We start from the raw sequence: 26,339 nt of genomic DNA, 5'->3' as shown, positions 1-26,339 counted from the left end.
AACGGTAGGCTGATATGGAGGTACTGTGTGAGTGACAACTATCCATAGTTTTTTTTTTTTTTTTTTTTTCTAAGAGGGTAATGATCAGGTCTGCGCTGTTTTCAGGTAGATTCACAAGTCTAAATGCTAGATCAAATTTTATAAAATACATATAAATCAAGTATTTACGAGATATTTTAATTATAAAAAATGAATAAATTGTATGTTTATAATATGAAAGATATTTTTATTCTATAGACCAATGGTCATTCCAAAGAAATAGTTATTGTTAAAAAAATGAAGAATAGGCGAATGACTGTTCCAAGTGTAAGAATTCCTAAATTGCGGAGCGAAGTCAGTTGTTGGTACAAAAGTCAATGCGGTGCCTGTGAGTGGGTAAACTCGTATTATTATGCACTATCAAAATCGCGAGGTAATGGTACTAATGTCAGGACTAATGTTGCCTCTTTGGTCAAGCATCAAGGAAACTTCGCAGAAACTTCGTGTTTCCCTTTTGGAATTAATTAAAAAAAAAAAAAAAAAAGAGTAGTTTTCTTGCACTCACTCGCGGTCGGGCGATGACTCGTATGGGAAATCAACTCCAATCTCTTGACGTCGTTTCTTTCATCTACGAACCCATCGGGAATCTTCCCTGCGTTTCTGGTAACTGTCTTTGAATTTTTTTTTTGGTTCAATCACTAGGGAGTAGTATTTTTGTTTTCCCTTGCATACAAAATGAGATCAGTTTGTCCACAAAAACGATGCTATGGTGCGCTATCCTCCGGGGTTTGCGATTCCCTGAAACCACAGGATTAGGCATTTTCTGTTATTGCCACCGAATGGTAACCGAAACAAAATCCTCCGCCTTTTGTGGATTTCCCACCAATAGGAACACGCATTTGGGAAATACGGTTTGGAGGCGTTTGATTTTCTTTTTTCTTATTGATTTTTATTTTGTTTCTTTTAAATTTTATTTTAGTTTAGTTGGAGTATTTAACATAGACATAATATAGATTTGGGGTGTGATTCTGAGAGCTCTTGGCTTTTTCTGCTTGTGCTCGAGGTGGCCCACCTCCGTATAAGGCGATTGCGCCGTTGTTTTGTGCGGGTGTGCCATCTCCCTTGCGACAGTTGTCTCGTGTTTTTGGGTGATTTGGGATCAACATCGCCATGAGTAGTGTTTCATCGGGCAATGGTCTACTCCACCTGGAAGACATGGAGGCCGGTCCTTCCAAGGACAATGATGACCTCAACAATCACCTTGATCCCGATGCCGACCCCTCCAATCCCTTCGACATCGCTCACACCAAGAATGCTCCCCTCGAGACGCTCCAACGCTGGCGGGTAATCTCTTTTTCTCCTCTCCTTCTTCTTCTTCTCCTCTCCCCTGCCTGTGTCCTTCTCACTGTAATAACAAAGAAAGATTAAGGGAAAAAATTGTGATTTGTATAGGATTTAATGGTTTTTAAATGGATTTCCGTTTCAATTCTATATGTAAGCTGTTGTCCTTTTCTCTTGCTATTGGTTGCAATGGATGAGGGGGATTCTTTAGTGATGGATTAAGCAATGGTATCATCACATTGCAGATTTGTATCACTTATTTCGATGCCTGGATGAACATGAGAATAGAGGATGCATTATGTCTGGCATTTGCCTTTCTTTTGTTTTTGTATGAAACTTTTGCGCAATGTGCCGTCATTTTATAAATTTATATGTGCAGCCAGAATGAACTGAATTGTGGGTGAAAAAGTGCGGCTATTTTCTTGATATTGGGCTGCATTTTTGAATCAATCATTGTAATGAGCAGTTAGTTTGCAAAAGGATGCTATACGATCAGTCTGAAAAGTGGTTGGTTTACAATTAGGTGGCCTTTTTTTCCTGGATAATTGCAATTTTATTTATCCAAAGAAAGCAGAATGCCCCATGACAAAGTTAAACTTCCCGCAAAAGCATTGAAGCAAACAGGATAGAAACAAATGTAGGTCAACCGACAGCAAGCATACAACTGACTACTTGAAAAAAAAAAGAACTTTGATTATTCTGCTATGGTTTCTTCTGCTAACCCCATTTATGGCATAGAAGCTTGTTAGCACATTTGCAGCATTTTCCGCGCAGTTAAGCTTGAGCTTGATAACCTCTTCTAAGTATGCCGTTGAAGCATTAACAGATTGAGGAGCTTTGCCATGCCATTTGTTGTTTCTTTCCCTCCAAACTATGTAGTGACCAAGCTAGTGTTACAATTGGGATGCAACTGTAATTTAACTTAAGTTTCTCCCTTCTCAGCTTTGATGTGCAGTTATGAGGATGTAAATCTATGTTAATTTTTTTCGAAGTGCATTTCTAAAGCTTAAGGCTATCTGGGAATATCTCGTTATTGAATCATCTGATGTTCACTGAGAAATTTTATAAGTGATTGTATGATGACAAAAACTGATGATGTTATTGGAAGTTGGAAACTTGACTATGCAAGGTTTGAGATTGAGATACTCAATGAACTCAATTCATGCACTACTTTTAGAAGTAAAATTAGAAGATTGCCTTTTGTTGTTTTAGCTTTGCAATGTCTAGCAGCTAAGCTAAGATTCAATTTTTGTTTTGGATGGGAAACAAGCAAGTCATCCTTGCAATTTTGTCCCCCTTTCTTTATGAGTTATTGATAAAGAGAATGAGCCTCTATGCTTTGCAAGGTGCTTAAGAAATTTTTTGGTCTCAATGAGGTGCACCTTGCAGCTCAAAGAAAACTTTAACTCACAGATATAGTGAAATTAATCTGAAAAGATAATACAAGAATAGTGAGTAATAACAGAGTGCATTTTTAAGGGAGTCAATAAGTCCCATGTAGCATATGGCGCTTTGAAGTAGGCAGACTTGAGGGAGGGTGTTGAAGTCGGTATGCTACAAGCAGGAAGCATCTTAATGTGTCCTAGAGGACCTATCATGAGATTGTCGGGGAACTCCTGAGTCTTTACTGTGTTCAAACCCTAGGAATTAAGCAACAATTTCGACAAGTGCTCGTTGTCGATATTGCTTTATGATACTCTCCATAACCTTGCAACTTGGGGCAGTTATCAATTGTGGTCATTTATCAGTAATCCTTCATGTGTGTGTAGAATGCTCCCTGACCTTGTTGTAGAGTGTAACTTTTAATATTTCGTAAGTGATTGGCAAAAGATACACATGCAGCCAGCGAAGGAGATCATATCTTTATGTTCAGTTACCTCATTTTCATTTGTGTATGGTAGACCCAACTAAATTTTTATTCATCGAAGAAGGTAGTATTTGTTTGAACTATTAGGGTGACATTATAAGTACAGTCCTAGTTATTATTGAGGTACAATCAATGTTTCTAGCAGAAGAGCAACCCCTAAAGGCTGGATTCTTTGCTAATCCACTGGAATTAGTTTTCTGAGGATCTTCCTTTTTCTTGCAAGTTTCGGTATATTTTAGAAGGTGCTGGTATTGCTCCTAAGTTTGTGACTCTCTGTCACCTTGAGATTTTTCTTACAGGGTATGATTTTAATTATTTTGTTTGAATTGGGTGTCCTTTTGGTTTGTTGTTGCATAGATCATTGAAAGGGTGGCATATCTTGTAGTTGCAATCAGTGACAAGGTCTTCTTGAGTATCTTCTGTATGATGTGGTTGTGTGTTCCTTGAAATTTTTGAATATTTACCTCATATTCCAGAAAAGCGGTAATGGGTAATTGTAGGTTTGGTTGGCTGATTTGATTATATAAAGGTAAAATATGTGGGAATGCCTTATGCAATATTGTCCTCGTAAATCTGCATCAACCATTTGTGTCAGGCATGTTGTGGACCTCAACAATATTTCTTAAGAAGCTTGCAAATAGATCATAAACGTTGCTCTCTTGAATTACGGTATTCATGTTTGACAATTGGGTGTGTTTTGTATTATTATTATTGTCAATTGACCTTATGTTATGAAATAGTGCTTTTGACCTTTTTTGTTATTTTTTGTAACATAAGGATTTTGAACAACATAATGGGACGTAGCACTCTCCCATCCCATGATCCCACCTCATCCCTCCTAGGATTCTAACTTGAGACCTATAACTGGAATCCCAAGTTCTAGTGGTTGAGGTGTCTCCTTGCAAATGACCTTTAGGTTATTAGATATCTTCTTAAGAACTTTCTGACTTAGATGGACTTGATGGGGCCTTTAATTATGGATGCCTTATCTATTTTACCTACAAAAATTTGATGCCTTTATAACCAAGCATTACTAATTAATCTAGCTTTTTGTTATTTGCAATGGTCGATGTTGAATTCATGGTTTCTCTGTATGCACTAATTGGTTTTTTATATATGTTCTTTGGCGAGATGAGGAGGGGGGACTTTTTTTTTCTTAGTTTGGACTAATTTTTATTTTCTTTTATAGCAAGCGGCGCTTGTGCTAAATGCTTCTCGTCGATTTCGGTACACTTTGGACCTGAGAAAGGAAGAAGAAAAAGAGCAAAGAAAGCGTATGATTAGAGCCCATGCGCAAGTCATAAGAGTAATGCTAAATACTTTGATTGACATTTCACTTAGATATTTTTATTTCAGTCAATGCTACTGACGTGTGCTTATTGCTCCAGGCAGCGTTGCTCTTCAAATTGGCTGGGGAAAAACAAATTGGTAAGCTGCTTTGCAAAAAATATTTTGCTATAGTTTTACTAACAATTCTATATTTGAGCACTTTCTTTGTCTATATTTTCAATCCATTTTCCTATTTTGGGAAAATAGTAGAGATATAGTGGTGACCTAGAAGTTCAGCTTGCATTGTTTGGAAAGTGATTGGAGAAATATGAATGTGGTATAGCATATAGGATAGAAGAATCTTTTCATATTAGAAATTCATAGCTCAATTAGAAAGAAATCGATTATGACTTCTCCATTTATCGGTTGTGGTATAGTTGGACTCTTATAGTATCTAAACACTTCCCTTCTTAAGTTAGAAATCCTAGCTATAGCTATGTATTTTTGAGTGGAACATTAAGATAATTGAGAGCTATTTGGGCTTGGCCTAATATAAACTTGAGCTCAATTGATGTACCATTAAGTCGAGCTTGAGCTCAAGTACCTGCTCAAGTACTTGCTAAATGAGTTGAGCCAAGTTCAAGTATTTTAATACTCTTCTTGAGTAGCTTGCAAGCCTAACTTGACTTCTGATTTTTATATTTTCAACGTGGTATACATATATGTACCAAATGCAAATACCCCTCCAATCCTATTTCCTTTATTTGTCTCCTCTTTTTTGATGGCCCAAAACCATGCTATATTTCCATTTTTTTAACGTAATACTCTTGTTTTTTTTAATATATATTTCAAATTTTATTGTTGTGATTCATTTTTTAGCATTAAGAACCATGAAACATCATTTTAGAAAAGGAATTTTAATGTAAAATACACTAAAGTCAAAGATTTTTCCTTGATCTCTGTAAAAGCTAAATAGGGACATACATCATGGATTGAGTGAGTATAATATACACACACACACACACACACACTATAATATATATATATTTTAATTGGGAGAAGAGGGATTCGACCTCTGTTATTTAGACAGGGAGACCATGCAGTAACCAATGAGCCAAATGCTCAGATGCCACATGCACTATAATATTTATTTTACTTTTTTATATAATTTTATTTGAGTGAATTTGAGTTTGACACCGATCTCTAGTCAAGTGTTGGTCCCTTATTTGAATTTGATGTTCTCCGGTAGATGCACTTTTCATTTTGGGTTAGTGTGTTGGTGTCGGCAAGACTTTGACACTAATATGGGTAGGATATCTGTGATTGATTGGGCATTGAAAACATGGACACGGCCTTTGTTCCCTTTGGCTAGCTGTAATTTGTTGCTAGAAGAAGAAGATAGAAATTCAAGTTTGTAATGTGCTGTTGGCTCGCAAAAAAGAATAAGATAAAGGAGGAGAAGAAGAGAATATAGTGTAGCCATAGCACTAAAGAAGAGGTAGAGAAGGAGAAATTAGGGCTCTCTTTTAATCATAACTTGGACGTCTACAAGGAGCTAATATTTAGGCCCACATTCCATTGCTGTTAGTACCCAAAACGCAAAAGGGTTATGTCTTGGGCTTTTGCCAAGCTGATACTAATAATATGGGTTTGAACCTTGAGATCATTAAAGTAACAATTAATTATTTTTTGACGGAACAAAACTATTTAAAATTATTACTTGTAATTAAAAATGAATTTAATTTGATTAAAAATTTTTAAAAGAAAAGGTTATTTTTTGGTTTTTCTTTTTTATATATCTTCGTTATAAAATGTCCCAATGTGTCCAATTCCTACATTTTGGATCATTTTTAGCCCAAGCCATGAGTCTAAAACTCTGAGCAAAAGGCAAGCCAAACATTTAGACACATACTGGTGTAGGGTACTCATAGCTGAGTTTATGTTCTTAATTGATGCTAATCAAGTCGACCAATCAAGTTGAGTTTGAGTAGCACAATTATCTTTTGACCTAACCTTTAATATAGAAAATAAAGCTTGCTTGAGCTTGAGCTTGAGCCTTGCCTTGCATTGGCTTGGCTTGATTACACCTTAATTCTTGAACATTAATTCCTTAGAATCACGAAATAAATTCTTAGTCAGGTGAAGTAGTTGATGCTTGACTAAATTGAGTATGTTATAAGTCTTACATGTTTCTCATGTGGTTGCAAAGTTGCATGCAAAAACTTCTTGTCATATTTGGTGTCTGTTTTTGACAAATTAGCTATTGTTTGGTTCACCTTTAAGCGGAATGGCTATTCTTATCAAAGCAGCTATTGCCGTCAAACTTGGAATCTCAATTCCCCTTCAACCCTGTGGGAGAAACTATTCTTGGTTCACTAGGAATAGAAGCATTCTTCATTTAATGTTTTATTATGTATATTTGAGAAAATTCTAGTGTTGTCCTTTGTCTAAGACGAGAAACTTTTTGATGTCTATTGGTGTATGATTGGCGCTAGACCAAATTTGGCTGTGATGGTTCCAGGAGGCTTGCTGGTGGTTAGGAAAACCATAACAGTGCGCCAACAACTAGATAGTGATGTCGGTGGCTGATTGGAGAGGAAGGAAGAGTCCAAGGTAAAAAAGTGAAAGTAAAAGGAAACGGGAAAAGGGAGAAAGGGGAAAAAGAAAAGAAGAAGAAAAAGAGAAAAATGAAAGGGGAAAAAATGAAAAGTCAGGCAAGAGAAGAAGGACAATAAATAGGAAAGACGTATTGGAGTTTTATGAATAAATTGTTATTTTCTATTAAACGTTAATGGTACTTTTATAATTATTCCCTTCATATTCCTTGAAATTATTCTAATGAATCAAATATATTAACAATGTTTGTACTCTATTTTATTTCCATGAACGTTGCTGAAATACTTCCCATGGATGTGCTAATGTAGCTTTTCATCCATTTTCTCTTTGTATAATTTTTGGGCATTTTTCCCTTGGGACTCTTAACTTAAAATTCAAACATAACTTGACTTTCATTGCGATCTCAATAAAATTTTTTATTGTGATTTTGTTTGGTATGGAGGATCATATTAACTCAATTCTATGATAGTTTTCTTGGCGTTATTCCTAAGGTTTCTTTATCTTCATGTTAACCTATTTATGCTATTTCAGTGCCTGGTACACCAGTTGCACTGCCAGTTGCTGGTGGTGATTATGCAATTGAACTAGAACAACTTGCTTCAATGACCCGGGATCATAAGTTATCTGCTCTTCAACAATATGATGGGGTAAGTTACCTATGAATGTTTTTTTCTCATTTTCCTTCGTGTTTCTTTTATCATTAATTTCTGTAATTCATGGTGGATTTCTCCATCAGGTTAAAGGGTTGTCAGGTCTATTGAGAACAAATTTAGAGCTAGGAATTAATGAAGACGAGGCTGATTTGTTAAAGCGGAGGAATGCATTTGGATCAAATACATATCCACGGAAAAAGGGACGGAGTTTCTGGGTATATTATTTGCTTCTTAGTTCTTATTCCCTCTTCTGTTCCTGCAATTATGGTAGGAATTTATTGCTTGCTGGTATTGATTCCTATGCTGTTTCGCAGAGGTTCCTTTGGGAGGCATGGCAGGATTTAACCCTTATCATATTGATTATAGCCGCTGCTGTCTCATTGGGGTTGGGAATAAAGACAGAGGTGTGATTTGTCTTCTTATCATTGTATTTACCTATGTTTGTATCTTTGGCAGTGGTATCCTTGCTAGGGTGTTAACTCCCCTCTTCTTCTTTGGGTGCTAAAGTTTTAATGATTATAATTGGTTTTTGTCTTGACTAGGCTCTTTGTTTTATGCTATGACATTTTATCACAACCAAAGAAGTTAAAATGTAAAAGCCGTAGAAGTGCTAAATATCTGTATGGTGTGAGTGATTATGTATGGCAGAAGTGTAATATTAAATTTTATATATTTTCTTTCAGCAAAAAATTTTATATATTTTCTGGTCATATCTTAGATCTACTTCATGCGATGTTGTGAATGAATTGCAGTGTTCTGGTTTTTCTAGATATGCAATTTTGCATCTCACAGTATGTAATGTGTTATGATGTTCATATGGATATCAATGCATGTTAATTTGGTAGGGGTTTATTCTTAGTTCACAGGTTCCAAAGTGAAGAAATCTGTTTTGGTCCAATTCACTCATATGAATATCAAATACAATCCCTACTTCCATTTCTTCCACTTGAAATTTATTATTTTGTTTATTTTTGTTTACTACTTTTTTACTAGTAACTTTATTACCTTTTGCTGGTTGTCTTGGTCTACTTTGCCTTGACTTTATTTTTCTTTGTTTCTCTGTTTCTTAGTTCTTCTTTGTTGCCCCTGTCTTTTCATACTGATACTCATTTCTCTTTTTCCTTTTTTTTTTAAAATTTTCTAATTGATATTCTTTCTAGGGTTTGGAAGAAGGATGGTACGATGGAGGTAGCATTTTCTTTGCCGTTTTTCTTGTTATAGTTGTTACAGGTATGAAATTTGGTACTTCTCCATATATAGAATGCAAGTAGTATCTAAGCCCTTTTTAAAAAAGAAAAAGTATAATTTAAGCCCTGTGTTCCATTGCAGCATCCTGTATTCAAAATTTGCCTTGTCTTATAAAATATTGGTGCTTTTATAAGCAATGTAATTCATTCACTGCAGGATGATCTTTCCTTACCTTTTTTTTACGTGTTTAATAGCTACTAGTGATTATCGTCAATCTCTTCAGTTTCAAAATCTGAGTGAGGAGAAGCGCAATATCCAGATAGAGGTGTGTGTTCTTGTAGTATGACAACATACATTTTTATTGTTACCTTAAAATTTGGTATATATATTGATTTTTTTTAAAAAAAAACCTTTCAAGGTAATGAGAGGTGGCAGAACTGTGAAGATTTCAATATATGATGTTGTTGTCGGTGATGTTGTGCCTCTAAAAATAGGTGATCAGGTGGGTCATTCAGTTTATTCTTCAGGGTTGTTGATATTCATGTGCACTTGTACTAAATAATAGTTGGATGCTTTGGTTAGGTCCCGGCTGATGGAATCTTAATTACTGGCCATTCTCTAGCCATTGATGAATCTAGCATGACTGGAGAAAGCAAGATTGTAAGTTGCTTGGTTTGGAAATGCATTCATCTAATGCTCAGGCTTCATTGTTTTCAAGCACTAGGTTTTCTTGTAGGTTCACAAGGATCAGAAAGAACCATTTTTGATGTCTGGCTGCAAAGTTGCAGATGGTGTTGGTACTATGCTGGTAATTTATATATTGCTCTTTTCTTTTCTTGGTGCCCGTGTTATGCATTCTTATGATCACTGGTAATTTATTAGCTTTTATGGATGTTGTTTGCCATGTCCGCTAAACTGTTTATTTTTGCTTGTTATGGAGATTGTGGAGAAATAATAGGAATTGATCTGTGAACTGTTACAGGTTTTTGTTTTGGCATTGCACTTGTGTATTTCTTACTGTTACTTGAATCTGTCTGTTATATGGTGATGTGTTTAGTTTCTGATTCGAGATAATGGTTCTTTTTATCTTACAATTCAAATAATTATTTATGCTTCAGTTCATTATCTGATATGAATCTTGTTTAGAGATAGTAGTTTGAGAAAGACTGTTAGTATTGCTTTATGATTGCGAACTAGATTTTGATTGTTTGTGTGTGCTATCACAATGTTTTTGTTGGATTTGAAAAAAGTTTGGTTGGCCTGCCAATAAATGTACAAGGTTTATAGGATAAAATGTGGAATGCTGTTTCTTTTCCCTGTTAAGAAGAGCAAAATTTCAACAAACTGAAGCACCAGATTTTACATGCTCAGACATGTGGCACCTGTTGGTCTGTGTCAATACACAGCCTTTCTGGAGTTTGTCTTGAGAAGGGATAGACTCTTGTAGATTCTGATATTCGTAATCCCTTTCTTTATTGTGGCTCTATTTGATAACCAGGAAAACAAATTCCAGGAACAAGATATTTTCTATGGAAGGCATTTTTCTTAAAGCATAGTACTTTTCTGTTGTTCGGATAATACTATAAAAAATATTTTTTATTGTTTGGTATGTAATGGAAACTTATTGAATTTTATTGGAGATTATATGCCTATGTAAATAAAAAATAATACTCCATACTGTCATTATAATTTATATTACATCCCTAATTTTATATATTTATATATTATCCTTTATTTATCACTGTTTGGAATTATATTTTAATTTTTAAAAATTTATAATTGAAAATTCAAAACTTTATAAATAATGCAATAACATAATATATAATAATATTGCAATATATACAAAATATTATATAAAATGATAATATATTAAACATTGTATAGTATAATTGTCTTCTTTCCTCAAATTTGGGCGACACTTTCCATTGTTTTTCATGTTTTCTTTGTTGACGAGAAAATTTTTGTTGACCAAATTTTCTTGTGTCTGTCAAATATCAGAAAATCCAGAAAATAACTCTAGAGGTCATTTTTCTGGTTACCAAACAGAGTCTGTATATTTGATCTTTCGTTATCAACTTGGATAGTTTACCCAGGTTCACTTTTGCACTTTCAAACCATTGAGAAGTCATCTTTGTTAAACCATTTGTAGGTGACTGGTGTTGGAATCAATACTGAGTGGGGATTGTTAATGGCAAGTATCTCTGAGGATACTGGTGAAGAGACCCCTTTGCAGGTTTCAGCTTAATGTTCCTTAACTGAACCTAGTTCTAATTCTTATGATGCATCCTTAAGCTTATTATTGATAACACACTATAGGTGCGCCTGAATGGAGTTGCAACTTTTATAGGCATAGTTGGGCTTGCTGTAGCTGTTTCTGTGCTTGCTGTTCTTTTGGCCAGGTATGTTAAAAATCAATAAATTATTACTTTCTTGATAGATTAATTGTGATGTCACCTAATGTCTTACTATTGATTGGTTTTCTAGATATTTCACTGGGCATACAGAAGATCCAAATGGGAACCGTGAATTTATCAAAGGACAGACTACAGTTGAAGATGCGTTTAATGATGTTGTTAAAATTTTTACAATTGCAGTAAGTATGCGACAGTCCCTTAGGTCATGTTTGTATTGAGAGGGAATGAGTTAGTTATCATAAAAAATAGAATACAGTGAGAATAGAATCGTATGACTATTACTTAGTTTGGTTTGTTAGAAAGAAATACATGTATACTTTCATAAGATGGGAGTAATAGAGTATGATGTCTCAATTTAAGTAATACCAATTCAGTTGGTGAAGTTACTAAAAAACAAATAAAGTAATAGTAAATATACAAAATTAAGGATATAAATGTTAATTTACCTTCCTATAAATGAGGATTTGGGTCTCATTTTTATTTAATTTTGTTTTCTAAATTTCATTTCTACATGCAACTAAAAAACTACTCATTTCATATTTTATGTGATTTGTTGTCTGGTTCCACCTAAAATCTAGTTGGAATAGTATTAATATGTGTAGTTACTTAGAATAATGTTAAGGAATATGCAATAATAAACATAAAAAAACCATTTTACTCTTTAATAAAATCATAACAATTCATTTATAATTATTTATTTGTTCCCTTCTCTCTTTCTTTTCTTTTTGCTTTTGTTTTTCTCTTTTCTTGCTTCTTCTCCCTCTTGCTGGGACCAGATCTAGTGTCCGGTGCACTATTTTGGCTCTGCCACAGGCCAGATCCAGCCCCAGGCATGCCTTAACATGTAGCCATGGCCAAATGTAGGCACGGCTGACTGGCTCACCTTTATGATATGCCTTTGTGGCATTGCCAGGGCCAACTTTGGTCACTGTTGTGCCATTTAGGTGCTGCCAGGAGCTGGATCTCACTGCTTGGCATGCCTTTGCAGGGCAACCACAGCTAGAATCATTTTTTGTTTTCTGGCCACCGTCTGCTGCTGGATTGTTACCACCCGGTGATTTTCTCCTGCCATACTATTGGAAAAAACTTAATATTTCAAAATCTTGTGGGGTAACATTATCAACAAAATAGTGTTTTCCAGTGCTAATGGGCCAGGAATAGCTAAATACGATGGGGGAGTGGGGAAAAGCTATTCCAAAAGTGACCGAAATAGACTTTGTGTCTGGAAAAGCAATAGCTATTCCTATTCCAAAGTGGGAATTACTAATCCATCTGAATTAGACTTGGAATGGAGTAGCTATTCCCATGAAGCAAAGATAGTTTTAATATTTTTATGTTAATTTAACTGGAAGTCCAAGATTTTCTGACTCCAGAGTTGTTCAGGTTACAATTATCGTTGTTGCAGTGCCTGAAGGGCTTCCTTTGGCTGTTACCTTGACGTAAGTTTAAGTCACAGCTCTTGGTTCCTATTGAACTAACAATTCAGCCATGCTGTTGAGTACATTTTCCTATACTTTCCTTACTCTTTGATTTATGGTTTTGTTCTCTACTTGAGAACTTTTACAGTCTGGCATACTCAATGCGGAAAATGATGGCAGATAAAGCTTTGGCAAGTTCATTAGTTCTACTTTTTATGTGTTTTATTTTCATGATTGCTTCTGTATCAAAGTTTTCTGGTTTAATAGCATCTTTATCTAACAGACACAGATATACAGGTGCGTCGGCTTTCAGCATGTGAAACCATGGGCTCTGCAACAACAATTTGCAGTGATAAGACTGGAACATTGACTTTGAATGAGGTTAGTTCTACCATAAAGAGCATGGATGTGTCTGAACTTGATTGAATATTAAGTATTTTAAGACCAAAAGAATGGGTATCTTTTATGTATGATGATAGATATTCATATATAAGGGTTGCAAGCTGATCCTCCATAATCTATGCGCCGTTTCTTTTCACTACTATGATTTTGTGCTTTATATTTTCATACTTGATAAATGGGCATGCGGAAATGTTTCAAAATATATTAAGCTCCTTTCATTAGTAAGAGAGTTACAGGAGGGAAGTGGCAAGTGCACCATTTGTAACAAAATTATTGCTTCCTTTTTATTAAATGAAATAGGGTTAAGACTTACATAACCTTAGTGTTCTAAGATTCTTCTCTAGTTCAAGTTTTAGTTAAAATATATTGCAACTTAGTAAATCTTAAGTCTAAACTATTTGGATTCTACTAAATAAATCGTTTTCTTCAATTCTGCTTTATTTTATGGCCATACATTCTGAAAGGCATTGGCTTACCTAATCTTTCCTCATTCTTCACAACCTATGGTTTATTTTCTCCCTCTACGCGATTCGTTTCTATGTTTAAATCACTCTTACTTTAAAATGTTTTCTTATGTCTGTGGTGTATGCCTTAAAACATCTAATTATTCTTTGTGTATCATCGATAGGCCCTCTTCTATGTTCTTAACAAAGGTTTCATTTCTTATTCCATTTTCTTCCATCACCATATTTCCTGCCACTCTAATTTGAGCTACACTATCTTGTTGTTAGCTGTTTCCTAATTGCCTAACGCATGGATTGATAAGTATAGTTGATCTTAATGTTTTTTTTTTTTTTTTTTAATTTTCCCTTTCTGTTTTTTTTTTTATTTAGTTATTTAGTTATCTTCTTCATCCACTGTACTCTCATTCATGAACAACAGCCTATTTGTTACTCCTTGTGGATGATCAATTGTCTAGGGACTTCTTGACTATGAATTCTCGCTCAAATTCTAATCCATGGCTCTAAATTTACTAAATTGCTTCCCATGCATTTTATTATGAATTTTCTTAAATGAAACAGGTGCTAAATGTAAAAAGTTTCTACATTTGCGATACTTGATTGCAATATTTTCATCCCTTTCTCATCTCTATCTTTTACCCTGTTTTATGATTTTGGCTACATGATTGACATATTCTTCTTATTGTGCCTTATCTTTTTTTTTTTTTTTTGCCATATTTCTATCCTTAATACATGGTTTTGCCTCATCAGGATTGCTCTTGTTTGGTTAAATTTTTTCTCATGGTCTTTCCTAGAAGTTTGGGTTTCTGAAATTTGTTTAGCAGTTACAAACCAGTTGTTTGAAAGCTATTAGATATCAGTCTGATTAACTAGTATCACAGATGACTGTTGTTGAAGCTTTTGTTGGGAAAAAGAAGATAAATCCACCAGCTGATTCTTCCCAGTTGCACCCATCAGTTGTGTCCCTGTTGAGCGAAGGAGTTGCACAGAATAGCACAGGGAATGTTTTTGTGCCTAAGGTGAGATTAGTTCTGTTATTTATTCATCTAATTCTTTATGCTAAGGTCAAGAGATAAAAATTTATTGATGCATAAGAAAATATTTTTTGTTTCTAAGCTTAACTGTTTTGCATAGGAAATGACTGTTCTTCCAATAAAATATTGGTGTGCATGATTTTTGGATGAGGTCTAAGTAATGGGTAATGAGTTATTAGGAAGCATTTTTTTCCTGTTGTGTCACATAGTTTCCTAATGGAAATGTATTTTGGGGTCTTTCTCTGTACTTGTTGCTTCAGTTGACTTAATTTCCTTAGTGTCGTATTTTCTCAAGTATCTACATTTTCCATATACTTTTGTGTGTCTGTTTTTTTATTTAAATAATTCTGGCCTATAGCATACCTTTAGCCTCTTGCGACTTAGCAACTGGTTCTGCTGATTGCCATTGTTATTGCTCATAAGTCACAGGAAATCACATTGAATTGCATTCATTTTTCCAGGATGGTGGAGATGTTGAGATTTCTGGATCTCCCACAGAAAAAGCCATCCTTTCTTGGGCGGTCAAGGTACCCCCAGAACTTGTTCCATTGTCTACTGTAGATGTACTTTTGTTTGTACATACTAGTCATTGAAAATTGTGTTGCAGCTAGGGATGAAATATGATGTTATCAGATCAGAATCTACTGTTCTTCATGTTTTCCCTTTCAACTCAGAGAAAAAGCGAGGTGGTGTTGCATTACAACTGGTAGTGGCTTTAGTCTCACTTCTTGATGCTTTTTTACTTTTTTGATCCTACTATATTGGGAAGATTTAAAATGCAATTATCAAAAGTTATTAAACAAATTACATTCTTTGTTCATGGGAAAAACACTAATGACATTACGAAACAATTGATGATTTCTGTCCTGGGAATATTGAAATGATTGTGCATGATTATTGTACAGATATTGGATGTATATTTCCTTAATTCTGTTTTTTTTTTTACTTTTTCTGAGAAGATGAAATTGGTCAAACTTTTGACAGACTGGTTTTATTAAAGCATGGATTTGAATAAGCAGATTTGGCTGCTGTATACAACACCAGTTTCTGGTTTCAAACATATCAAAGAAAATTTTGGCCTCTTTTAACTTTAGTTCAGATGGTGGTGTATCCATGATATTGATGGCATCTTGCTGTATGATTTCATATCATGGTTAGCCTCATTTTCAAAATTTAATTGGTACCCTATAACATTCTTTAAATCGTGTAGAGTGACAGATTTTTATTTCAGTTTATATTTCATTTCAGATGGTGATGAATTTGAATGCTGGTGGTAATTAATGTTGTCTTGCTATATGAAAACATATCCTTAGTAATTGTGTTGCATCAACATTTCAGTGGTACCCTAAAATATTCATCAAATCTTGTGAGCGACAACATTTTCATTTCTATTGATAGTTGATATTGTTAGTGTATTATCGGACTGGATTAAGGACATCACTGCTTGGAAAATTTGTTGTCCAAACTTTTTGATTGGGGTATGCAGGCTTGCCTTTTGTTTGTTCAGCTGAGGGATTGGGAAATGAGTTGGCTAAATGTGGGCTCGTTTATTTAATATATTTTGGGAGTCATAATCTATCTATTTATACTAAAAGTGAATAGTAAGTCCTCTGCCTTTACTTGATAGTTTAAACTTGTGTAATCTATTTTGGTTTTTTTTGTCTTTTTATGACCCCTTTTTTCGAGTTTTCAGTGTTAAAAATTTTAGAGAGAAAAACTAGGAGAGAGGAGAGAGTGAAAGGGGTGGCAAAGCTTGAGAGGTGGCCTAAGGAGAGGGGAAGGGAGTGGGGAGAGGGCTAGGAGCTGGGGGAAGGAGGTCCAGTCACTGGTGGAAGAGGGAGGAGAGGAGAAAAAGAGAGGGAGGAAGAGGAGAGAACTCTTGCAGGGGAAGTCTAATCTGGAGCTCCTTATGTCGAACTGTGCTGGGCAGAGCTGGATCAATCTAACCCCTGCTGTGCCGATGAAGGTGGGAGCCAGATCTGGCCCACCCGCCAGTGGAAATGAAGGAGGGATAAAGAAGAAAAAAAGAAAACTGAAAAGGAAAAAAACAGAATAGAAAAATGGAAAGTGGGTTTTGAACTTTTGGGAAGAAAGAAAGAAAAAGGAGCGAAAAAGGGATAAGGAAAAAGTAGAAAGAAAAAGTGAAAAAATGAAACTAAATATGAAAATTGTTATTATTCTGATTTCTTTCTGATTTACCTTGTTTTCCCTTTATTTTTTCTTTGCTTTTTATATATTTTCTTATAAAATATTTATAAATTTAAAATAATTTGAAAAAATTACCAAATCAAAAAATTTATTGATTTATAGTTTTAAAAATGAAGAAAAAATTTTCCTGCCACAGCGAAGAGAGTGGTTAGTATTTATTGATTATGCAGCCTATGTACGAGATATGGTAGGAAAACAGTGAATTCTTAGCTGCTCTAAATATTGAACTTGCCTTCGTACTTTGATGCTTACTTGATCAAGTGTTTTAACTTGGTGGGAATATTGCTGAAATGTCCAAGTGCCTTTTGGTAGAACTTATTTAAGGTGCTGCAGAATGTTTAAAAAAAAAGGAAGCTTTTTTTGCCTAATATTTTGAACTTGCTGGACTATTGATATTAATTTATACAATGTCCTTTAGCGTAATGAATTTTTGCTTTTTGTCTTTATGGCAGTCTGATTCTCAAGTTCATATACATTGGAAGGGAGCAGCTGAGTTAGTTTTAGCCTCATGTTCTAGATATCTTGATTCAAATGGTTGCCTGCAATCGATCGATGAGGAAAAGGTTAGTGATTATGTAGATGCAGGGTAAATTTTTTTGGGAAGTCATTAAACTTATATCCTTTTCCCACTTTACTCACCAAACTTCAATTTGTTCAGATTTGATCACTAAACTTTTTAAATTGTAGTCAATATGGTTATCTTAACTGATTTTATATGCAAATAAGTGATGTAGTTATTAGGTAGTAACCATCGTGTCACTTAAAAATTTTTTTGAAGTTTTTTCCCCTTTTTTGTCTGCTCATTATTCTTTCCTTCTTTTTTGTCTATTTTATTCATTATATTTATAGAATTGTCATTTTAGCAAAACTAAGAAACAAATATGGGAAGAAAAATAGGTCACAAAAGTTAACATGGATTTTTTAAATGATATGGCCATTATGTCATTATTTTGTTATTTATTTGGATGAAAGCGCTTATAGTGACCACATTTGGTATGCTTAAAAAGTTAGTGACCCAATTGAGACGAATTGAATTTCAGTGAGCAAAATGAGAAAAGGGTAGAACTTTAGTTTTCACCCATGAAGTTTACTTTTTTATATTCACGCACACAAAAACACACAAACGCTTTGAAAGATCTCCAGGGAAAAAATGTTATGGGAATTTTCTTCTCATATTTGACACACATGCACACACTTTTCCAGAATTAACTTTAGCTTTTAAAATTGTTATTTGTTTAGGCTTATTCCTTGTTGTATTGGTAGATATAGATGATATGCAGACTGATTATTAATGTATGGAAACCGTGCGTGAATACATTATGAATTAATGGTTGTTCATTACAACCGTTAAACCACGTGTATAATGCATTAAAGAAAAATGATTCTGTTATCCAGAAATATATTGCATGGTTCATAATATGTCTACAATTTACTATTGTATGATCGAAAACTGGGACTTTGTGTCCTCCGATTCCTTCCAGAATACATAATTATTTTATTATTATACATGTCCACACAATACTGTTGTAGAGTTGTTTCTGATTCCTACATTCCTTTTATCTATTTCGTAATTATTGCTTGAAATAAATCATTTTCTGCTATAACTACACTCATGATGCGGCCTATTTTTATACCAGTTTCATGGCTATTTACATGCTTCAGTATCAGCATTGCATTTGGTAATCTGTTTTTGAGACAATTTGTTCAAGGCATCAGTTTGACATGCGTGTCCCTTTAACCGTAAACAATGGGCAGTGAGTAAATATCAGCATAAACCAATTTTATTAATTTCTGCCTTTTTACAGGATTATTTGAAGGCTGCTATTGATGAAATGGCTACAAGTAGCCTGCGATGTATTGCCCTTGCATACAGATTGTGTGAAAAGGAAGAAATTCCTACTGATGAAGAGAGCTTTAATAGATGGGTCTTACCTGAAGATAACCTTGTCTTGCTTGCTATTGTTGGTATAAAGGTACCTATCTTTTTTAGTTATGGTATCAATATCCACTATTGGTCTTTTACCAAATGGTATTTGTACACAGCTGATTATTATTCTGTTACTAGCCTCTCTACCTTTTTACCTTTGACTTTATGTTTGATATCTATAAATGAATTTATGTGAGGCAGCTCTAAATGGCAATATAAAGCTTGTGTCAGAGACTGAAACAACTCCTCTTTTCCCTTTGAGTGTGAATTTTTTAGTGAGATATATCACTAAACAAAGTCTTTCATGCATAGATATGCAAGCATGTCGATCTGTCGTTAGAACGAAAGTCACTCTTTGAAGTTTATTTAGGTAGATTAATTCTGCCAAAGAAAAAAAAAACAGAAAATTTGGCAATGGTGCATTTAACCTTCATACCATGACATTTCTCCCTGTTTTTTCCCCACTTTATAACATTATAGTGCCATTATTTGTGTGCGTGTCCGAATTTAGGAGTGCATTATGTATACTTTGTGCCGCACAATGATTGAATGCTTCTTCTATCTTCAAATCATTGAATATGTTTCTGTCACTAGATTTTAATACTCAGAAAGACAACCATTGTTGAGACTTTGGTGAGTGCAAAGAATTTAGTGACCCATCAATGGTTTTATGCTTGTAAGAAAAGAAGTCTTACATTTGATTCACACAGATCCTCAAGTTTAATGAGAAATATGCCAATAAATAAATAAATGGTGTGCTCCTGTATTAGATTATAATTATTTATGGAAAAAAGGTGGTCTCCTTATACGCATAAAAGAAGAAAATTTTTTTTCTTATAAAGCTGAACTATGCTCTTCCATTTTTTTTATGGTTATTAGTTTGGATGCATTGTTCAAATCTGTATGTTATTTTTAGTGCCAAATTCTAGACTTCTTTTTTCCTTTGTAGAGATTGAGTTAGGAAGCTTTCCATCTTCTTTGGATTTAATTTGCAATTGAGCAAAAGCTGTCCCTTGGGGGGTTTTGCCATTTTTCTTCAATTATTTTAATTAATCATGAATAGTCCAGCTTAATTGTGAACTAGATTTCTTCACAGTGAAACTGCTGCCATTTTTAAGCTAATATAATTTTCACCTGCAGGATCCTTGCCGTCCAGGTGTAAAAGATGCTGTGAAAATATGCATGGATGCTGGTGTTAAGGTAATTTGATGGCTTCATAAGATTAGCTTCAAAATTAATTCTACCCTTGGTACCTAGCAAAGCCTTTACTCTAATTAGTATAATTGTAAACAAATACTTGATTTGTTGATGAATGATAATGATTTGTGCAAAACTATCTATTTTCATATATTATGATTAAATTACTTGACAAATCACTAATTGGAACCATAAAGTTATGAATCTTTAGGTACGCATGGTCACTGGGGATAATATCCAAACAGCAAAGGCAATAGCTTTGGAGTGTGGGATACTTAGTTCTGCTGAAGATGCTACTGAGCCTACTATCATTGAAGGAAGGGTGTTCCGTGCTTTATCTGAAAAAGAAAGAGAACAAGTGGCCAAGAAAATAACGGTATCTGTTGGCTATAATTTTTTGATTTTTACCTTTAGTTTCTGTTACTTAGTCTCAAATGTCAGTGACATGTTTTGTTGATTCAAACATGAAAAAATGGCTATTTTGGAGCGATGTGTAGGTAATGGGGAGATCGTCTCCCAATGACAAGCTTTTGCTTGTTCAAGCCTTACGTAAGGGAGGGGATGTTGTGGCTGTGACTGGAGATGGTACTAATGACGCTCCTGCACTTCATGAGGTTCGTTGTCTCTATATCTCTTAAGTTTTCTAGGTTAATGCCGTTAGAAGTTGTTTTTTGGTGTGATGGTGCTTTATGATACATCTTATACTATTTACCCTATCTGCTAAGTATTGGCTTAGTATCTATGTGTATCCTCAGTATATTTGCATATTCCACTTTCATACTCCTTTAGAAATGCCAAATTGGTATGCCCTTACCACACTAATTTTGGACCTACACCAATATTATTCTATAAAAATTGTGTGAATGTCAGTGATAAGTCATCAAACATGGAAAATAGTTCTAGTGCTTAGTACCAGCTATGTGAACTATCATGGACCGATTCTCTCCCATTCAAACAGCTTTGTTTGTATATGTAATGAACCCTTTCTCTGCCTTTGATACTGCATGGTGACTACACCATGTTTTCCATCCATCCCTTTGCTTATCTCCCCTTTTTGCGTGTACTTTTTCTTTCCCATTCAATGTTGATTGCATTTTTACTTGTTCTGTATTTTAGGCAGATATAGGTCTGTCTATGGGTATTCAAGGTACCGAAGTTGCCAAAGAAAGTTCGGATATCATTATTTTGGATGACAATTTTGCTTCCGTTGTGAAGGTTAGTATACATATTGCATGCTTTTACGTGGATATTATTGTTACCTCTCTTCCAGTATCCTACTGCTTAAATTGAGGAAGGCTTGTATCAAATTTCTAGCTATTGAGGCTCACCTTTGTATCCTTAACGTAGGTTATTCGCTGGGGTCGTTCTGTCTATGCCAATATTCAGAAGTTTATACAATTCCAGCTTACAGTTAATGTTGCAGCTCTTGTAATCAATGTTGTAGCAGCAGTATCCTCTGGTGATGTTCCTTTAAATTCAGTGCAGGTACAGTTCTTTCTCTGCCCCTCTAATGTCCCTACATCTTTTTTTTATATAATTTGACTATAGTTCAAAAGTTTAGACCTTAGTAAATGTTCTCTAATTTTTCAAAAAAAAATAAAGTTAAATAGAAAATGGTTAATACCCCAAATTACCCTGACTTTTTGCCTATGAAATTTGGTTTTTTCTTAACTGTCCCATAGATTGATGAAAGTTACACTTTTCACATTAGTACCATTTTGTCAGCATAGGGGGTGTGAATAATCTATGTATTTCTTTTGTTGCATGCATCCTTGATGGTGTATGTTTTGTAGATAGGCAGGTTTTATCAGAAACACTTTGTATGTCTTGGTTTGTGATATGGAAATGGGAACTGGGTATGCTAGTTAGCTAATTTTGTAGTATGAGGGGTGGGGGGTAGGCTTAATTGGTAGCTATTTTGGGTCGTGGTATGTGGTTGCCTATACTTTGATTTGGTTGATTATAAGTGATTATAAGCGATATTCTTTTTGGAAGAAATAAGTGATTTAATATATTAGAAAGAAGCTGAAGTGGGAAAGAAGTGGTTTTTTCATTTAAAAATGAAATGAGCTTTTCTTTTTCTAGAAAATTGTATGTGGGCTTTTAAATTATTGATTCAAAGGTAAGCTTTCAATGTCTTTAAAATGGGTATTACAGTTTAAAAGCCTGAATAACATTTATTTTTTCAAGTTCAGACTACGGGGAGATAGACAGCAGAGTGGAATTCTGTTTTTATTTAATTTACTGAAATATTCTTTTGGGGGTTAGGCCATGAATTAAAATTTTTCACTTCTTGTCTCTGTCTGTATGTGATGATGAAACCACAAAATTAGTGGAGTTTGCATGTAGAATTAGAGTTCAGACTTTGTGTTGTTTCTGTTGGGGTAAAGAAAGGAGAAAACCAAAAGTTACTGTTATTTGGTCAACCTAAGGAACTATGTACATTAAAATGTCTCTTTATGATGACTGAAGTTTGAATGTTTTAACTTTTTTTGGTACAGTTATTATGGGTTAACCTGATCATGGATACCCTTGGAGCACTTGCATTGGCTACTGAACCACCAACAGACAACCTTATGCATAAGACACCAGTTGGTCGAAGGTTTGTTACTTGTTTGCTTATGAGAATATTTCATAGCTAGTTTGTAGTTAGTATCATGTATGCTGTCATAAATGTTAGTATCATGTATGCTGTCATAAATATGGCAACCATCTATTGGCTTAATTTTTGATTAGCAGACATTTTTCTGTTCTGTTTTGTTTGATGGGTAAAATACCATGGTTTTCTGGTTCTTGAAAAAAAATTAATCTGAGAAAATATTCTAAGGTCTTTTTGGGGAATTTTAGAAACTTTTAATTTTTTGGTTATCTTTTCCAATATCACTGTGCTTGACATTCTAAATCTTTGATGGTTTTAGAATTATTCTTTTTTAATTCTTCTCAATTCTGGGATTATCTGGTTTGAAAGTAATCAAAGTTTCTGGCCTCAGGTCTTCATTCAATGTTGTCAAATGTTTGAGGCTTTTTTTTTTTAATTATTATTAAAGGTTGCCAACCCTCACTTTCTGGTTATCGAGCATATACTGAAATGCTACTGATTTCATTCGCTATAACTTACTTTCTCAAATTGTCAAGTGGTCCTGTCTCCTTTCATTGGAATCTTTCTGGTGATTTCAGTTTAGCAAGTAAGTTTCCAGCTAAAGAAAAAAAATCTTTCGAGGTAGCAGTATTTTTCTCTAAAATTGACTTAAAAATGCAAGCATGTTTGCTTCTGCAGACATTTCTGAGAGGGTACAATTTTTAGCTTGTTGAAGAGGAAGGGAATTCAGTGGACTGAAAGGGAAGGGCTGCTGAATCACCTTGTTTTTAAAAGTCTTTCTTACTCTTTCTCTGCTCTCTTTTCAGCTTGTTTACTCTTTCAAGCTCGTGTAACGATTGTGGTCTGGTTTACTTTTAGAAAATTGAAATGGAGTGGCTCCTTGAATGATTTGAATGCTTTTGCAAACATAAATATTTATATGATTTGATGGAGCTAAATTTACCATTGTTTAGTTGATATATATATATAATGGTCTTGTGGTGTTCATTTGAATGTTTTATTTTCTCAGGGAACCTCTGATTACAAACATCATGTGGAGAAACTTACTCATACAGGTATTTGTTCTCTTGGGTCCTCACAATATGACTAATTATTTTCTCCTGTTAACTTTGCACTTTTCGTAGCAGTCTGTTCTCTTGCAAGTTTATTTGATCAAGAGTTGTTAACTCAGATAGTCTGGGAATATTGCTTCATGATTCCCTGTTGTCTTATCATCTTTTCACGTCTTTTCAGGCTTTGTATCAAGTTACTGTCCTCCTTGCGCTCAACTTCGCAGGCTTGAGCATTCTCCATTTGAAGGATGATGGTAACAGGGCACATGCTTTTGAAGTGAAGAATACTGTGATATTCAATGCATTTGTAATGTGTCAAGTAAGTACTGGGTGACAAGCCTGAAATTCTGGGGGTCGATATTTGGATTTACTGCTATTAATTTTACTTCATTGATTAGATTAAAGGCCTTCTTTATTCCAATCTTATTTGATTATTTTTATGAGGCTTTGAATTAATGCTGAAGCATACCTATTTAAACCATATTTGCATTTAGTTTTAACTAAAGCTTGAGTTTGATAACTGTTGAAATCACAGATATTCAATGAGTTTAATGCTAGAAAGCCAGAAGAAATCAATTGCTTCAAAGGAGTGACTAAAAACTATCTCTTTATGGGAATAGTTGGATTTACATTCATTCTTCAGGTGATCAATCTTACTTTTTTTTATTATTATTATTTTTGCTTTTCGTGGGCTGTGATGTTTGATTTGAGGTAAAACAATAAAAATATCTTTTATTCAACATTTATCAACTTAAAAAATAAAAAAGAGACATATAAGGATGAGAAAAGGAAAAATTAAAAGAAAGAAATAAATTATTTAGGATTATTTTAAATTCAAAAAATATTCATAATGTTTGAAGTGAAAAAAAAAATCTAAAAAATTTTACTAATAATAAAATCGTATGGAATATTTCAACCAAAGCATTTCAATAAAAACGTGTGTTAGAGCTCAAGTTCGTGATTCTCTTACCCCAAAAACAGCAAACCCAGATAGATTTGTCTCACTACTACCCCAAGTTTCCTTTACCAGAAACAACCCAAAACTCAAAACCAGCATATCCTTGTTCTTTATAAAAAAAGGCAAAAAAATTCAATAGCTAAGACCTCAAAGATGGTGTTTTGGGTATCTATGGAGCTTGAAAACCAGAGGATAATGGGTACAGAAAGCAACTGGCAATGTTCATTATCTGACATATTGAACGTTAGGCTAGTTGAAATTAATTTCCTGTTTGTGTACAGAATAAAAAAAGAGAAAAACACTCACTTTGATGGTTAAGAACAAGGAGGAAAACAAAACAAGAAAGGGAGAAAAGTAAAAGTTTTTATATATTAATGTAGTATCTTTTGCCATTATCAAGAAATGGAAACTAAGTTTAATGAACAATGAAGAAGAAAATTCAAGAAAGATTATGACTTTTCATATCTCTAAATAACTGTTGATTAATGGTAATGAATGGTCACAGGGTCTAATAGTGCGTTTTGAAACAAGAGGGGCCAAAGTATATTCAAGGGGGTTTTTGTATTTTACCCGTTTTATCTGTACTGATCTTTTTTTACTTGGTTTACTCAAGATACTAAGTTGAAATGTTTCATAGATAATCATCGTTGAGTTCCTGGGAAAGTTTACCTCAACAGTTAGACTTGATTGGGAGCTATGGCTAGTATCGGTTGGCATTGGCCTTGTCAGGTAGGCTCTGTTCCTTCCTCTTGTCAATTTTAGTCATCCAAGTAGCTTGAGGGAGTGTCGAAATGTCCATATTACTCTATATTGCTTGTGGTAATTGATGTGAGTTAAGATTTGACACAACTCAAAAGTTTGTTTTTTCATATATTTGGGTTATTGCAAGAATGGTTGAAGTTTGGAAAATAGCCACCAGTTTTTGAGCCCTAAGCTTGAAAACTATCTAGTTCTGATTAGTTTTTGCATGGCACATGCTTCACAAACTTATTGGCCATAAAAAAAAAAAAAAAAAAATTGAAAATAGAACCGTCACTGACTGCTGTTATCTTTTGAAGCTGGCCTCTGGCGATGGTGGGAAAGCTGATTTCAGTCCCCAAGACTCCACTTGCGGCATACTTGACAAAGCCATTTGAACGATGCAGAGGATCTCAGAATGCATGAATTCGGTGTTTCTGTTGTTCCATGCAATAAGTAAAAATTTGACAAATTGGAGGATTGTTAATGCTTTGTAGATAGGGTTGTCAAAGAGCAAGGAAGGCGGTGGCACTAGTACCCTTACATGGCTTCAGGCTAAGCACAAGCTAAGCCTGTGTGAAGGCACTAACTAATTTTCGAAAGATAATTAATATTATTTAAGGCAAAGCAACTCAATGAATTGTATCATACAAGCTCTGGGTATATGATTTTGTTCATAAACCTCTAAAAGAGTTTGGTCATGAAATAACTTCATCAAACGTGCTTCAATTGTATCCATCGGTTTTATTCTTTTAGAGAGAGCTTGAGAATAATAGAGCAGGTGAAGTCAATCCTGTTTCGTAAGAGGACACTGGGGTCTCTTTCATTTTAAAATGATATTTTAGAGTCTAGTCTTTTGACTGGTCCAAAAAAATTGTAATCCAATATTGCATAAACATTTTAGACACAAATATCCTCATTTGCTTAAAACAGATATGCTCATCTCCTTTTCTCTTCCAAAAACTTTTATAAAAATTAAATAAAGACATCTCGAATTTTTTTCTCAACTTTTTATTTA

General features: G+C 34.3%; 1 protein-coding gene across 2 annotated transcripts; it reads left to right on the top strand.

Moving 5' to 3' along the window:
• The first annotated feature begins 265 nt into the window (after window positions 1–265).
• On the top strand, window positions 266–26,125 carry ACA9 (autoinhibited Ca(2+)-ATPase 9). Of its 2 annotated transcripts, none has more exons than XM_007023748.3 (34): window positions 266–642; window positions 1,043–1,323; window positions 4,377–4,493; window positions 4,576–4,615; window positions 7,604–7,719; window positions 7,809–7,940; window positions 8,040–8,129; window positions 8,886–8,955; window positions 9,168–9,238; window positions 9,332–9,415; window positions 9,496–9,573; window positions 9,650–9,721; window positions 11,063–11,146; window positions 11,230–11,312; window positions 11,398–11,506; window positions 12,711–12,766; window positions 12,894–12,936; window positions 13,043–13,126; window positions 14,490–14,627; window positions 15,104–15,169; window positions 15,250–15,348; window positions 17,303–17,413; window positions 18,656–18,823; window positions 19,918–19,977; window positions 20,186–20,350; window positions 20,472–20,588; window positions 21,091–21,189; window positions 21,322–21,459; window positions 22,476–22,576; window positions 23,583–23,628; window positions 23,807–23,944; window positions 24,161–24,268; window positions 25,221–25,312; window positions 25,642–26,125. In XM_007023748.3, the coding sequence occupies exons 2-34, from the start codon at window positions 1,150–1,152 to the stop codon at window positions 25,745–25,747; spliced, it is 3,255 nt and encodes a 1,084-aa protein (XP_007023810.3). In that variant the 5' UTR covers window positions 266–642; window positions 1,043–1,149; the 3' UTR covers window positions 25,748–26,125. The 2 variants fall into 2 exon arrangements, with proteins under 2 accessions (XP_007023810.3, XP_088663722.1); XM_088807596.1 differs by having other exon boundaries at window positions 993–1,323.
• The last annotated feature ends 214 nt before the right edge of the window (window positions 26,126–26,339 follow it).

Source organism: Theobroma cacao, chromosome 6 (genome assembly GCF_053813885.1).
Source record: "Theobroma cacao isolate CCN51 chromosome 6, ASM5381388v1, whole genome shotgun sequence".
Taxonomy (NCBI): Eukaryota; Viridiplantae; Streptophyta; class Magnoliopsida; order Malvales; family Malvaceae; genus Theobroma; species Theobroma cacao.
The sequence above is the reverse complement of the archived record's forward strand: the minus strand, read 5'-3'. Positions and strand labels throughout refer to the sequence as shown.

Coding starts and splice junctions, on each gene's coding strand:
- ACA9 (XM_007023748.3), top strand. CDS start 1,150: ATGAGTAGTGTTTCATCGGGCAATGGTCTACTCCACCTGGAAGACATG. Junction 8,956..9,167: donor TCTTGTTATAGTTGTTACAG/GTATGAAATTTG, acceptor CGTGTTTAATAG/CTACTAGTGATTATCGTCAA. Junction 21,460..22,475: donor TTCCTTTAAATTCAGTGCAG/GTACAGTTCTTT, acceptor TTTTTGGTACAG/TTATTATGGGTTAACCTGAT.